The sequence below is a fragment of the Nyctereutes procyonoides genome, unplaced genomic scaffold, assembly GCF_905146905.1.
Source record: "Nyctereutes procyonoides isolate TBG_1078 unplaced genomic scaffold, NYPRO_anot_genome, whole genome shotgun sequence".
Lineage (NCBI taxonomy): Eukaryota > Metazoa > Chordata > Mammalia > Carnivora > Canidae > Nyctereutes > Nyctereutes procyonoides.
The window spans coordinates 43,806,624-43,823,292 of record NW_026575020.1 but is presented as its reverse complement, the minus strand read 5'-3'; the positions used below and the strand labels follow the sequence as shown (position 1 = coordinate 43,823,292).

Genomic DNA, 16,669 nt, shown 5'->3' with positions numbered 1-16,669 from the left:
CCATCAGCAAAATATATACTATAATTTGCAATGTTCAGGTGACAGTAGTGTCAGATAAGGGGCCACAGTTGGCAGTCTCAGAATTCCATAAGCAAAATAGTCATTTATTTTCAAGCTTTACAGGTCACCTAGCAATGATATAATTCTCAGAGAACAGCTGCAAGTCTGGTTGCATTTCATTGCTCATCTCCAACAAGATGGTAAAGTATAAGCTAGTTATTAATTAATAGCCAGTATTTATGAGCTCTTACTATATGCCAGCACATATGCTAAGTGCTTTATGTACGTTATATTTAATCCTCATACTAGCCTTCTGAGGTAGTTGCAGTTATTATCTCTAGCTAGCAAAACTGAAGAACCAGAATTTGAAACCAGGCAAGCTGAGTCCAGAGCCCACGATCTCAACAATGTATATAAAACAATTCATTTAATATAAAGATTGTCTTTATTCTGAGATTACATCCATCCTACCTTTTGATATTAAAATATATGTCTTTTTATGAAATAGTGGTGTTAGGAGGTGTCAGATTTGATTTTGTTGTTATTGTTTAAGAAATCTTTACCTTGCAAAATAAAAACTAAGCAACCCCATGACAACAATTCTCCCCCGTTTAAAAAAATAAAAGGCCTAAAAGTTTGTGAAAATCAAAGCCTGAGAACCAGTACTCGGAAAAGTAAGACTGTTAGTAATTTTTAATGTTCTCTAGGACTTTTCACTCAATTTATTTCCTAATGCGTTTAATCCAATCAATCCTCATCTGTCTGGCACCTGACGACAAATCATATGTTCATCCTTTGGACAAATACCTGTTGTGAAACATAATAAAAATGCAGTTTTGTGGTTCATATTCTAGGAAGTTGTTAAAAACTCTTTATGACAAGTAGTCTAGAATAAGGTACAAGCAAGCCTTATACTATAAATGCTTTACTGAGTGTATTCTTACAGTGAGGTTCCAGTGTCTCATTAACTTAAATCCTTAGTAAACAATGGCATTATCATTGGCTATGTTTATTTCTTGAGCATTTTATATTGTTCATACCTTTAGTGGTAGCTATTACATAATGATAGGGTTAATAAACATTAACCTTTTTTTTCATTGTCAGTAACATTTGGAGAACAAAATGAGAGAGCAAGAGTAGCCCTGCTAGAGAAGAAGGAACAGGGGAGCCAGATAAGAAGCTGACTTTCTTGCTGAGTGTAATCTTCAGTGTGTTTTATTTCTGTTATTCTGGACTTTGTTGTCCTCGGTGATTTGTTCAATAATTTGTCTTCACAGTTCTTTAACTTCCTCATTTCCAGTAAATTTTCCTTCATTCCATCTCAGCAACCCCCTCTTTGGTCATACCCAAGGCTTCACTGTCTCCAGTAACCAACACTTCAGGAATCTCAGTATTAAGCATTCTGCTCTCCAGCCGCCTCCCATTCTTCCATGTTTCTAGCAGCTTGGATCCCACAGGATGCTCCCGTTAATTTACTCTGTCACTTCCCAACCTTTTTATTCTCTCTTCCCTATTTACCCAGCTTCAATTTCATGGTCTATCATATATGTCCTCAAATACAACCTTAATGGCCTTGCTCCTCATCTTCTATGTGTGTCAAAGTCTTAGCTACCTGCCTACTCTGTGTCAGTACCCAGACTATTGAATATGTCTTAAGAAGAGCACAAACTGTGGTGTTTGATCTTAATTTAAATTTAAGAAGCACATCTCAGATGGGCCCTAAGTGTTATTGGAATCAGTATTTCTTGCTATTTCTTCTGTATTAGTCTAGCCACTTAACTCCCCTTCTCTCTTTTTTTAAATTAAAAAACATCTTTTTTTATTCATGAGAGACACAGAGAGATGCAGAGAGAGAGAGGCAGAGACACAGGCAGAGGGAGAAGCAGGCTCCATGCAGGGAGCCTGACGTGGGTCTCGATTCTGGTCTCCAGGATTACGCCCTGGGCTGAAGGAGGCACCAAACCGCTGAGCCACTCGGGCTGCCCACTCTTCTTTTCTTTAAAGTGACTAGTTCCTCTTCATTTTCCTCAGACCTCTAGCACCACCTCTTCCAAAACATCCTTACCAGGAGCTGATACCCTCATGATTTCATTGAGAAAATAGAAGTAGTCTGAAGAAAACTGCCTCATAATCCCTACCACCAAATGTAGCATTTGTTGCATGAATTAGTTCTGTCCCAGAACTTTATTTACTCCTATATTCAAATATAATTAGCAACTTAAATTCTAATATCATTTATAAATCTGTTTTTGGGGATGCCTGGATGGCTCAGCGGTTGAGCTCTGCTTTCAGCTCAGGGCATGATTCTGGAATTCAGCAATCAGGTCTCACACTGGGCTCCCTGAAGGGAGTCTGCTTCTCTCTCTGCCTATGTCTCTGCGTTTCTCTCTCTCTCTCTCTCTCTCTCTCTCTCTCTCTCTCTCTCTCTATGAATAAATAAATAAAATCTTTAAAAAATCTGTTTTTGGCCATTTTAGATATGCTTCTCACAACTATCATCCTTTAAATTACTATAACCAGGAGTTAATATGTTTGTGCCTTAACCACATAAAAACTGGGTATTTTTAAGAAGATGATTATTAACAGGGGCAGTTAGTAAAATAAGCACTTAAGTAATTGAACACAGGAAATTAAGAGAAGAAATCCTTTGGAACTATGTTTGATTATGCTGTTAGCCCACAAACATATAGTTCTTACTTATATAAGTGATAGAGGAAGGAGAAAAAATGTGAATGACAGAAATGAAGATAAAGCTTCAAACTTGGGCAGCCCCAGTGGCGCAGCGGTTTAGCGCCGCCTGCAGCCTGGGGTGTGATCCTGGAGACCCGGGATTGAGTCCCACGTCAGGTTCCCTGCGTGGAGCCTGCTTCTCCTTCTGCCTGTGTCTCTGCCTCTCGCTCTCTCTGAATGAATAAATAAATGCTCTCTCTGAATGAATAAATAAATAAATCTTTAAAAAAAAAAGCTTCAAACTTTGTGGATGAGAACAAGTCATGTGACAGTTTTGCCTTCATACTTTGGGAAACTTAGGTAATAGAATTTAGTTATAAATATGTTGACTTTAAATTTATGCTGTTATTTGCATCATGTTGCTCAACTTAAAGATTCAGTTTTGAAAAAAAATAAAGGAATTAAAACCAAAAAAAGTCATGATTCTTACGCCAGCTTTAATGAAATTTGTATTTATAGAGTTGAGTAAGAGTCTGCACCTTACCTAACACTGTGAGTAGCTTAGATAATCACAACAAAGAGGAGAGTCCCTCATTGACCTGAGTTCACTTACCTATTGGCACCTGTCTGCTCAGGCATGGGTTTCTACACATTTTCCCAGTTTCCTATGTTCTTAACAAACCTTTATGCTTTCCAGGATCATCTCCTCATTCTTCATTTTGTAGATTACCTAGCTCCTGCTTCACATAGTAAGTAGAGCCCAACAGGTATAATCTCAGCTCACTTCCTCAACCCCCTTTTACTTAACTAATCTCTAATCTTGGGAGAAGAGATTTCCTTGCAAGAGATCTACTGAAATCCCTCCTTTGTATCCCCAGGGTTCCCCAAATTGTGGCACCTGTCCTTGCTTATATTATTTAGCTTCCTTCTCTACCTCAACCCGAAATGATCTGACCCCGACCTAAGTAGACCTTATGGCCCAGATCAGCATGAACTTCCTGGTTTTTAAATTTAGCATTCTCTTTCCAGTTCCCACCCTCTGTCTCTGCAGCGTTTGTTCCTATTGTCACACTCCTCTGCTTAAAACTTCTTGTGGGGGAAAAAAACCCAACTTCTTGTGGCTTTTCATGTGCCCAGAGCAGGTGTTCAAAAACATAGAACCAGTAGTTCTGATATTTTCTGAGCTTTCAACCTATATTTTTAATGACCATTACTGCCTGAATCTCAAATATGTTATAGTCAAAAACAAAATTATAATTTCCTCTAACCTCCTCTTGCTAACTTATTAGTTATGTTCTGGGGTTATCATCATTTTACCGTGTGTCCAGGCTACTTACCTTAAGGTCAACCTTGACTCCTCCTCTTTCTCTTATTTTTCTTTGGTCTCTGAGCTCTGATGAATATCTCCCAAATCTTCCTTTCTTTTCCTGCTACAATTTTTTAGGACTGTTGCCTCTTTCCATTTCCTGTCTCTTGTCTGGGTTATTTCAATAAATTCAGGGGTTTTATATTTGGATTTCATGAATAGACCTCAGAGGATCTAAGAATACCCTCAAAATTACATGCAAATTTTTTGTACATGTGCATTTTTCAGGAAAGGCCCTTTAGACTATTCTATAGGAAAGAAAGTAAGAGATAGAACGAGAGAATATGACAATTTAAATGAGCCAGTTCCACTGAGTTCTCTTCTTTCCTGCTCTTGTCTGTTTAGTTCACCAGCCAGGGCACTGATCTCTGAGGAGTGAGACACTAAGAAGACATAAAGAAAGACCAGGTGACAGCAGTCAGTTCAGCTTACAGACAGTGCAGTCCAGTGGCCACAGATAGAGGCCTTTCTAGCATCAAAGCCACATCTTAATGTCCTGCAGAAGCTCAGGAGAAAGCTGGGGCATCAGTAGGGAGGTGGCCTCCTAAGGCCTCTGGACCCATTTGTTTAAATGCTTCCAGAGGGTTTGGACAGAAATGAAAGGTTAATTGGCAAAAATCCAGAGCCAGCCAGTGAGGCAGTGTCCCCAGAAAAAGGTTAAAAACATTTCTCCCACTACACTTTTACCCTCTGATCTTTATTCCTTAATCCTTCCTCCACTCTACCACCAGTTAGTTTTTAAACATATATTTCACCGTGCACCTTCTCTGATTAATAAAAGCCTCAGAGTTTTTACAAAACAAATGAAAAACTCTTGGGCATGGTGTCAAGGCCTTCCATAGTTGGTAGCCTATCAGCTCATCTTCATACCCTCCCGTCCCTTCCTCTCCCTTCCCCTCCTCTCCCCTCCCCTCCCCTCCCCTTCTGTCCCCTCCCTTCCCATCTAAGGCTGTAGCTGCAACAGGTTACTACTGGCTGTTATGAAAGGATGGCTTCTATGTCCATGCCTCTATGCCTTTGATCATGCTAGTTTTCCTTGTTAGGTGCCATTTCCCCCTCCTGTGCCCAATCATGAACCTCCTGCTGTCCTTCAAGTCCTACACTAAGTGCTGTTTTCCCCTGTGTCCATCCCTAATTTTCTGCCATTACCCTGGCAGAATCAATCTCTCTTGGCCAGGTTCCAAAAACATTTCATACATATCTCTGATAATGTCATATTGTAGATAACCTATTTTTATTTCTGTCTTTCCTACTAAACCAGAAATGCCCTGCAGGTAGGGACTGCCTTTTTCATGTTTGTATCCCTAACACCTAGTTTCATACCTAGTCCAAACAGGAGCTTAATACACTTTTGTTGAATGGAATTACTTACGAAGAGTTTTTATGACTCATTTAAAATTAGAGACCAATGCTTATTTAGTAAGTCAGAATAGGCTATAATAATAGTAGTAATAACAAAGTCCCATTTCCACTGCTTATTCAAGTAACTGCTTCCTTTGTGGAAGTGGATTTTGAAAATCTTCACATGTCACTGTATTTTTTGATGTGTTTTCTTGAGATCCTGAAAGAATTACAGTTCTAATGCAGACTAGAGCCTTTATGACATTCCTATTGGTGTCCTGTTGAATAGCTTCTATCATTTCAGAGATCTGTATGATATACAGTAGTTCCATGGATATACATTTTATTTCTTTCAGACTTCATGGTAATATTTTGTGAATTGTTTATAAAGTCTGAGTCCATTTAACTCAAACCACATTAAATTGAGCATTTTCCACATATGAAAACAGAGTTACGGAGTTAAGACTCTAGTACGTACAGTCCCCAACTTACGATGGTTTGACTTAATGGTTTTTTTGACTTTATGATGGTGTAGAGGTGATATACATTCAATAGAAACCATACTGCAAATTTTGGATTTTGGTCTTTTCCTGGGCTAGAGATGGGCAGCACAATATTCTCTTACGATTCTGGGCAGCAGCATCCATGGTTCCCAGTTGGCTATGCTATATCAAGGGCTGTCTTCAGCGTACAATGGGTTTATCAGGAGGTAACCTCATCATAAGTTGAGGAAGATCTAAATATATATATTAATATAGTTTCATTCTGCTAAATTTGCAAGGTCCCAGTCACCATAAATATTTTATTAGGTATTTAAAATTAGTTCAGTAGGGCAGCCCGGGTGGCTCAGCGGTTTGGTGCCGCCTTCAGTGCAGGGCGTGATCCTGGAGACCGGGGATCGAGTCCCACATCCGGCTCCCTGCATGGAGCCTGCTTCTCCCTCTGCTTGTGTCTCTGCCTCTCTTATCTGTCTCTCATGAATAAATAAATAAAATCTAAAAAAGGGCACCCCCGGTGGCGCAGCGGTTTAGCGCCGCCTGCAGCCCCGGGGTCTGATCCTGGAGACTCAGAATCAAGTCCCGCGTCAGGCTCCCTGCATGGAGCCTGCTTCTCCCTCTGCCTGTGTCTCTGCCTCTCAGTCTCTCTCTCTCTCTGAATAAATAAATTAAAAAAGAATAAATAAAATCTAAAAAATAAAAAAATAAAAAAAATAAATTAGTTCAATTATGAAAGTAAACACTTCATAAATTAAGAGCTTCAAATGATTTTTTAAAATGGTCTTCTTTCCCTCATTTTCTTTGAGGAAAGGAGTCAACAACAATTTACTTATTCAGTCATTTATGGAGTACATATTATGTGCTAGGCATTATGGTGGATATTTGCAATTCCAGATTGATGAGATAGCACCTGCCTTTGAATAGTTCATGGTCTACTGGAGAAGGTATATAAACAAATAATTGCAACTTACCTTGGAGAAGAGTAAGGAAACTCTTTTGAGAACCCATGGTGAAGTTGAGAATGGATGTCTACAGATGAATTTGTGGATAAAGAAGCAGTGAGCTGAAGGGAGTTCGTACTTGATTTTTTTTTTAATATGTGAAGTAGGAATCTAGATCTTTTCTATGCATTAAGTGCATGAGATATTGCTTGAGAAGAGAAGAAGAGTGAAGATCTGGATAACTAATGTGGAGACTGAGAGGTGGACTAACAGAAACCAGTAAAGGCATGCAGTATTGAGAAACAGTGAGTGTGGAACTGAAATTGGATAACATGAAACTGTGAGAATCCCAGTCAGGACAGTGGTGTGATTTTCTCTGGCTGTGCTCTGTGACCAACATGAAGGTGCAGTAAAAGTCATACTGTGTTTAGGCCTGTGGGAGGAGTAGAACAGAACTGTAAGAAGGACAAGGAGTTGAAAACCCCTGAAAGAAAGTATAGCTTTTTTTTTTTAAGCATTTATTCATAAGAGACACACACAGAGAGAGAGAGGTAGAGAGAGAAGCAGGCTCCTTGCCAGGAACCTCATGTGGGACTCCATCCCGTATCGCGCCCTGAGCCAAAGGCAGATGCTCAACCGCTGAGCCACCCAGGCGTTCTGAAAGTATAGCTTAATGTGGAAGGAAGTACTGTTAGGAGGATATTGATAAACTTGGAGAAAGTTAGAGGATGAGGATAAGGCCTGGTACTTTGTAGGTCCTCAGCAAGTCTTCATTTCTCTTTTCTGGCTTCCCTTTCCCAGGCCTTGTTTTACCACTGCCATGACCACCTGCCTCTGCTGTGGTTTATATGAATAATTTCAAATCATGATGATAGCAGTTGGCTTGGAGGGTAAGATTAGTGGCCAGGCTCCAAAGTCTTCATTAAAAGCCCCAATGGTTTGGATGCTGGCAGTGCCTCATGATATTGACTTCTAGGGGAAGCTCAGGCCTTACCCCTTATCTCACTACTACTTGTGCTCCAAGGGTGGATCAAGGGCAAAGACATTTTATTTAGCCATGTTTCTCAGGCCAGGAATTTACTCTGTGATGAGAAGAGTTAAGACTCTAAGCCTTTAAGGGTTTCCACTAAGTTTCCCCTGTCTCTACAAATCTAACCATAAAACAGATCTCATTTCTTTAAAGGATTTAAAAGGGAGTCTTTTTTTGACATATGGAAGCAATGACCATACTGGCAACCCAAAGGGTCTTCCTACTCAGAATCTAAAATATATAGTAGAGTTGGTTGTACCTTGTGATTTCTTTTTTGTGAGTTATTAAATATATTGTCATAATTTTTTAAATGATTTTTAAGACTTTCATTCCAAATAAAGACAAACTATTATTTGTGGAAACATACTGTTTATATTTCATTTTTAGAAATGTTCTTTTTCACCTGTACTTTTGAGCAAAACACTGAAAACTAATAAATCGTTATTTCACAAAGTGCTTTTTTTGGTGTAGTAAAAGGAAAAAACTCAAAAGATTCACACATCCTGAGTGTGAGACTGCTAGAAAGGTGAGAGTTCCTAAAGTTAGTAAACTGAAACCATAGGTCCTTGAAATCTTAGAAATGGAGTAAATGCTCAAGAAGAGTTGGTTAAAAAAATCCTGGGGAGTCTAAATCACCAGTCTTATTCTTTCCCTTTTGTTACTGACACCTTTTAAGGCATTTAGTAATGCTTACCTAGGAAAGAATTGAATACTATCCTTTTGAAACTTCATCTTTATCTGGGTGGCTCTGAGAAAAGCATGTGCCTCCTTTGGTATTAGTCACATGAAGTAGGACATTCAGCTTTATCCACCAAGTCGTAACATCCATCTGGATCCTATGGATTGCTCTATACCAGCCAATGCAAAACATGTTTGCCCATTCTTCAAGGACTTGTGTTGACAGGTAGACCTGTAATTTCTATGACTAAGATATAGTTTCCATAGCCTCCTGTATCATAATAGATTTTGTGTTGGGTTAAATTTGCCTAAAAGTAGATCTCTTTTGTTCTTTGACTTTAAAGTAAAAGATAATGGAAAACAAGTAATAGTTCCTAATTAGATATTTAGGTCAGAGACCTTTTCAGAGTTAAAAATATTTGTTCTAAATGATAGTTCAAATATACTTTTCCAAAGACCTTTAATTGGCAGCTTTCACCCTCAAATATTGGTACTCATGTAGGAATTGTTTCTGGATTTTCTATTTAAAAAAAGAGTTTTAGGGGTACCTGGCTGACTCAGTCACTAGAGCATGGGATTCTGGATCTTTAGGTCATGAATTCAAGCCCCATGTTGGGTGTGGAGCCTACTTTAAAAAAAAAAAAGAGGGGGGGAGAGCTTTAATTGTTCAGTCTTGTTGTGCTCATGGCAGTTGGATATTTTTTTTTTTTATGATAGTCACACACAGAGAGAGAGAGAGAGAGAGAGAGGCAGAGACACAGGCAGAGGGAGAAGCAGGCTCCATGCACCGGGAGCCCGACGTGGGATTCGATCCCGGGTCTCCAGGATCGCACCCTGGGCCAAAGGCAGGCGCCAAACCACTGCGCCACCCAGGGATCCCCGGCAGTTGGATATTATATGTTAATGGAATGACTGTAGTTTTCCTAACATGCATATGAAGAAGAAAGAAAATTTTCCTTCAGATATCTTACTTGGATTTTAGTTAGTTGATATAAGACTGTTTTATTTTCCTTTTTAGGTTGCAAACATGTTAAAGGCATCCTGTTGTATGGGCCTCCAGGTTGTGGTAAGACTCTCTTGGCTCGACAGATTGGCAAGATGTTGAATGCAAGGGAGCCCAAAGTGGTCAATGGGCCAGAAATCCTTAACAAATATGTGGGAGAATCAGAGGCTAACATTCGTAAACTCTTTGCTGATGCTGAAGAGGAGCAAAGGAGGGTAATGTTAATATAATTTAGTAAAAGTTTGTTATCACTTATATGATGAATGAAACCCAAAGCTATGGGGGAAAACTTGTTATGTGATCCATAACAAGTTTTTGAAAAACATGCAGGTAAAATTTATTTAGTACTGAATTATATCACTGAACCAGGGATTATGGGGAGTTTACATGATGTGAGCAGATGCTCTTACCCACATGTAAAAGCCAAAGGTTTTGCAAAAGCAGATCATGAATTTATTTTCAAGTGCCACTTTTATTCCACTTTACTTTCAGAGACTTGAACTCATTTATCCTTTGGAAAAGGAGGAAATTAAATTCATAAAATGACTTATAGGATTATCTATATGTAAGGTTCATGTGCAGAAAGCTAGTTTATTTAGCACTGAGTCTCCTCAGTTGTAGAATGACAGGTGTGAGTTGTTAGGTCTCAAAGGTAAGTTTAATGTGGGTCTTAGAAAAAATTAATTAAAAGTCAAACCAGAGTTTACTAATTGTTATGGTTAATTTTATGTCAGTTTGATTGGGTCTCAGAGTGCCCACACATTTGGTTAAACATTATTCTAGGTGTGTTTGTGAGGATATTTCTGGGTGAGATTACCATTTGTATTGGTAGACTGAGTAAAGCAATTGCTCTCCCTAATATGGGTGGGCCCCATTCAATCAGTTGAAAGCCTGACTAGAACAAAAGGGCTGCTCCTCTCCTAAGAGGGAATATCCTACTGCCTGACTGCTTTTATCTGAGCCATCAGTATAATGCATTTCAGCATCAGTATATCAGCATTTCTCTGCCTTTATACTGATACTGAAACTTCAGCTCTTCCTGAGTCTCCAGCTTGCAAGTCTTTGGACTAGAACTATACCTTTGACTCTTTTGTGTCTCCAGCCTGCCAACTGCAGATCTGGAGACTTATCAACCCCCATAATTGCATCACCCAATTCCTTATAATTACTCTTTCTGTAGATAGATGTAGATCTCTATTTAGATCTATATAGATCTGTGTGTGTGTGTGTGTGTGTGTATGTATGTATGTATGTATGTATTTTCAGGTGACCAGTAGGATGGATCTATAGATCCATCTAATGATTATATTTCTCTAGAAAACCCTAATACACTAATATTAACAGATTTATTTCATTGACAATGTTTAAAAACATTGCCATAGGATTTCCTAGCAACACAGACTAGGTAACCTGAAAACTTGTCTTCTATAAACATCTTCAAATGCTGGGTAAAATATAACTAAAATCATATTAAATGCATAATTTAGTTCTCAGAAAAGAAAAGGACATCTTCAGAAATGAAAAAAACTCTGAAAATTAGAGTGGTAAAGATATGAGCTGCAGCTTTTGGTTTTGGTAATGTATGAGTTTGGGTTTTAGTATCCACTAGTAGGCAGAAAATAAGTCCTTTAACCTACTTAAGGTGTGAACTAGGAACTGAAACCTTCAAAGGGGTTGTGTCTTCAGTGAAAAGAATGGACTAGAAATTGCTCACCAGCACAAAGAAATAAAAACATTTAGCTGTCTGAGTTCTGCTGTGGGAGTTAAAGAATCTCTAATGGGAATTCTGAACTACAGATTCTTAACTCATGCTTAGGATTTGAAAACACACATGCATATCACCACTGCCATCACCACTGAGCTATGTGGTTTGGGGTCCCCATGCTGAGAAATTGATTTAAAAATGAATCCGGGACTAATGATAGTATGGGGTTGATAGATATAAGCAAACCCCTGGAGAGGAGGAAAATGGAGGCTCAGAAAAAAAGGTCCTAGTGTGTAGGGTCACTATTCCTCTGGAGATATTAGCCATTTCTGGGAGGAGCTGCTAAACAGCTATGCAGCCCTTTTAACAGGCCAGCAGGAGTAAGGGGGGAGAGTTTAAAAATCTGTGGCTTATGAAGAGAGGATACCTGATGAACATGCCTCAGTTTGAGCTGGGACTCTGGAGGGCTACACAATAGAAGCAGGGAAGTAGACATGCTGTCACAGAAGCTGCAGACCAGTTTTGAATAGAATTTCTTTTAAATATAAAATTTTCTTTAAAATTAGTTGAAGGTTTCTAAGTTACTAGTGTCCCTTGGCATCTAGCAGAATTGTAGATCCTTCCTGGAGAAAGGTAGTATCATGCAGGGCCACAAATTATTTCTGTAGTTTGCAGGTGAAATGCCTAGTTATAATCAAGAACAGTCAGGTATACAAAGACATAAAGAACTTGAAGAAAGAGAAACAAAAGGTGATCGAAATTGGACCTCCAGGCATTGGAATTCTCAGATACAGACCTTTAAAATAACTACACTTATCACATTCAAAGGGAAACAAGTTTAAGAATTTTGGCAGAGCACTGAAAACTATAAAAAAAAAAATCAAATGGGATTCTGGGAATGAGAAATTCAGCAACTGAAATTAAGTAGGTGGGTTAAAACAGCAGATTAGACACATCTGAAGAGAGAATTAGGGCACTGAAAGATGTTAGAAATAACAAGAGACAAAGGATGAAAGCAATGAAAAGTGATAGAAAATATAACGCAAATGATGGAAGCCAGAAATCAGTTAAATGCTATTTCTCAGAAGCTGAGAGAGAACTGTTCACTTAGAACTTTATATCCAGTGAATGGATAAATTGTCATGTAAATATATAATGAAGTATTACACAGTAATAAGAAATAAACAGACTATAGTTATACACAGTTGTGAATCTCACAAATAAATGTTGATCAAAAGAAACCAGACAAGAAAGAATACAGATTGTATGATTCCATTTATACAAGGTTCAACGAAAATATAGTGTTTGATGATATATGCTTAGGTGGTAAACTATAGAAATACAGTGAGAAGTAATTACCATAAAAAATCAGATTGGGGTTACCTATAAGTGTAGGGGGAATAATTGGGGGAGGAGAGAAATTGGGAATAGTTGTAAGGACATGCTCCCATAATGCTAACCCCATTCTATTTCTTGTTACATATATAATGTAACATTTTGTGATAGTTCCTTGAAACATGCATTCATATTTTGTGAACTTTCCCTCTCTGTATGCCATACTTTACAATAAAATGTTTAAAAGAAGTAAACTTAATAATCACTGTATAAGATGGCAATAATAGTCATCAATAAAGTTTTTTTTGAAGGATAGAACTAAAATATGAAAAAAGAACATGGGAAGTGAATTAAATTTTTATAAGATCTTCTTACCATTTGGGAAGAAGATAGTACTGTTAATTAACATCAAACTGTTAGTGAAATGTGTATGTGAAAATTGCACATAACTTTCACACTTTTCCAAAGCATGAGGAGGAGCTGGGAAAAGAATAAAGAAAATCCAAATACTTTAGAAGGCAAGACTCAAAATGTGAAGATATTGGAAATGTAACTTTAAAAAAAATTTAACTTACTTCAAGCCAAAATGATAAGGTACCTAGAATTAAATCTTAACAGGGAAATTAAAGGAAAAAATCATAAACATTTTTGAGACTCTTTTTTCAAGAACTAGTAATGATAAAAAATGTTTACATGTAAGAATACTGACAATATTATTAAGTGATACTAATTTATAAATTTATGCTTTTCCAGTCAAGTCTGGCAAGAATATTTTGGAATTTGACAACTTGGTGGGTTTTTTTTTGTTTTGTTTTGTTTTGTTTTGTTTTGTTTTGTTTTTTGGATACTTGAAGAGCTTTGAAAATTTTGGAAAATTATGAAGACTTATATATATATCATGATTGTATAATCTTGATATACATATCAAGAATATGTAATTGTGTCAGTTACTACTGGAAAGTTGTAGTAATCGAGACGGTTATATTTTCTTGCATAAACAGACCAAGGAAACAGAATAGAACACAGAAAGAACTTGCTATATGAAAAGTGATAATACAAATCAAAGGGGAAAGAATAATCCATGAATCAGGATGAGATCATCAGCTTTCTGTTTAGGTAAAGATAAAATACAGTCCTTATCATATCATACAGAATTGCAAAATGGATTTGCAAGAAATAAACTAACCAGAGTAAATGTTTTTAGAAGAAATCTAGGCCAAAAGCTTTAAGAATAAAGGCTAGAGAAGAATTTCTTTAAAAAAAAAAAAGGTTTTATTTATTTAGAGAGTATGTGCGCACACACGCAAGTGGGGAGAGAGGTAAAGGAAGAGGGACAGAGAGAGAAAGACTCTCAACCAGACTCTGCTGAGGAGAGAGCCCAACTTGGGGCTCAGTCTCACAACCCTCAGATTGTGACCTGAGCTGAAACCAAGAGTAGGCGGCTTAACCTACTGAGCCATCTAGGCTCCCCAAGAAGAATTTCTTTATTAAGATACAGAAATCAAATCCTTAAAATAAAAAACTGCTGGGACGCCTGGGACGCCTGGGTGGCTCAGTGGTTAAGTGTTGCCTTTGGCTCAGGGTGTGATCCTGGAGTTTCAGGATTGAGTTCCACATCGGGCTCCCTGCATGGAGCCTGTTTCTCTCTCTGCCTGTGTCTCTGCCTCTCTCGCTCTTTGTCTCTCATGAATAAATAAAATCTTAAAAAAACAACATTAATTTGGTTACATTAACATAATATGAAGAAAATTCCCTCTGACAAATTACACTAAATATAGATGTCTTGGGGCACCTGGGTGACTCAGTGGTTGGGCGTCTGCTTTCGGCTCAGGTTGTGATCCTGGGGTCCTGGGATCAAGTCCCGCAGGAGCTTGCTTCTCCCTCTGCCTATGTCTCTGCCTCTCTCTGTGTCTCTCACACGTAAATAAAATCTTTAAAAAAAGAAAAAGATGTCTCAAACTAGAGAGGATATTTACAATGCACATAATCCACAAAGAATTGATGTTTTATATATAAATTCTCTGTAGTAACTCTTTTATAATAAAGAAAAAGACAAACACCACAATTAAAAAAAAAAAAAAACTGGCAGGGGCACCTGAGTGGCTCAGTCAGTTGAGTGTCTGACTCTTGGTTTCGTCTCAGGTCATAATCTCAGGGTTGTGAGATCCAGCCCCATATTGGGCTCAGTACTGGGCATGGAGCTGCTTAGGATGGTCTCTCTCCCTCTGCACCCTCCCTCCCTCTTTCTCTCCCCCTCTCAAAAAAAAAAAAAAAGCCAGAAAACAAAACAAAACAAAAGATATGAACAGACAGTTCTTAGAGGAAGAACCCAACTGAAGATAAGCAAATGAAAAGATGCTCAGGAAAACACATGATAGACATTATTTTTATAGGCAACCTGGCAGAATTTACAAAGACTACACCCAAAGTTGGTGAAGTTGTGAAGAAACAGGACCTCATATACGTTATTATGGCATGAATTAGAAGAGTGTACCAAATGGATAATAATCTTACAGATTAATTAGGAAACATCATGAAGACGCAAAGCCTCATGACCCTCAAATTTTACTACAAAAAGCAACAATAGAGAAACACTCCTGCACTTGAGCACAAAACGATGTATACCAGCATGTTGATTGCCACAGTATTTGTAATGGAGGAAAAAGTAGAAACCTCTTGATTCTTCCCCGGTAGGAAATGGAATATCATACAGACATTAACATGAATCATAATAGATTTACATGGCTCAATATAAATAATACTTAGAAACAATAACTTCTAATATTTTTTAAATCTAGTAAGCTTTACTAAATGTAATCTAACCTGTCATTTCCTACTCTTTCTTGACAGTAAAAACGTTGCCTTATTATTTTAATGCTTCAGGTCTGCTTTTTTCACTGACACAAGGTGATTTTTCCCCTGCTGCTGTCCATCCCATTAACTTCTTGTTCGTATGTTCAGGTCTCATATGGTAATTGCAAGATAGAATGAGTTTTATTGTATTCTTTTCTACTTTTTAAAAAGAATTTCCATTTTCTTCTGTGGAAGACTTCTAATAAAAAAAAGTCATGAAATACCAATATTTATAAACAGTTAAAACTATTCAACACAAAAACTTAAAAATTGAAATTGTGTCTAACAGACCCTGATGGTATACTGAGGATTGAGCACTAGGTGTGGGTGAGTCAAAATGTCCCCTAAAGAAGCATTTTATAAAATCTGTTATGATAGTTTCCACAAAGAATTTCTAGGTAGATGTTAACCTAGTCAGCCTTTTCAGTTATGCCTTTTCTCAACTCTTACATCTGGGAATGGCTTGGTATACTCAGCTAATGACCCCATGGAGGGTAGATGTGGGTTACATAATAAAGAAGAGCATCACCTCTGTGATTCCGGACAGTCCAGGCTGACAGAGATGAACACTTACATATAGGTCAAGCTGGTTAAATATAGAACAGCCATTATCGAAGGCAGTTGCCATGGGCTCAACAGCATCAGCTCTGTTTCTGTGGAGGAAGACTTTGCAGATGTTAAGAACGGAGCCAGAGGCCAGTGAATTAAAGAGGATTGCACTGTGGAAATTTAAACTCTTTGGTAAAGTGTTTATTGATGAGTCAGCTATATTAATCTCTGAACATTAATCTCGACATCTTCCTTACCTTACTCCTAATTCATTACAAGAACTTACCTTTATTTAAGTAACACACCTGTAAAAATTGATGTGGTTTTGCTGACTAGGTTGGGGGAGACACCTAATGACAGGTCACAAGATTAGGAAGGTTCTGAAAAGGTCAGAATGGTACTGAATTATGTTTAAGACAGAGTGTTTCTTTGGCCTACAGTGTTCCTATTGTCTCTGGTATCCTATCCAGATGATTTTTGAGGTCAGACTGAGAAGGAAGTCGTGATTCCAGTGGCAATATTAGGCATATTGATAGCAAAATTTATACATTTTAGCAGTTTTTTGTTTCATGCTAAATTGACAGACAACCTTGAGAAAAGGTTGTCTTATGAAAAATATTGTAGAATCTCGGTTTTCAGTCACAAACAGGAGTGTCCTCGTATGGCAAGAATTAATACCCTATCATACAGAAGTGTTTGGC

At 37.9% G+C, this 16,669-nt stretch overlaps 1 protein-coding gene across 1 annotated transcript in view; it reads left to right on the top strand.

Moving 5' to 3' along the window:
* NSF (N-ethylmaleimide sensitive factor, vesicle fusing ATPase) overlaps window positions 1–16,669 on the top strand; it is a 143,301-nt gene that overhangs the window by 61,356 nt on the left and 65,276 nt on the right. Inside the window, exon 9 of the mRNA XM_055323262.1 lies at window positions 9,542–9,741. Within this exon, the coding sequence (XP_055179237.1) occupies window positions 9,542–9,741 (200 nt within the window). The remainder of the gene's footprint in view (window positions 1–9,541; window positions 9,742–16,669) is intronic.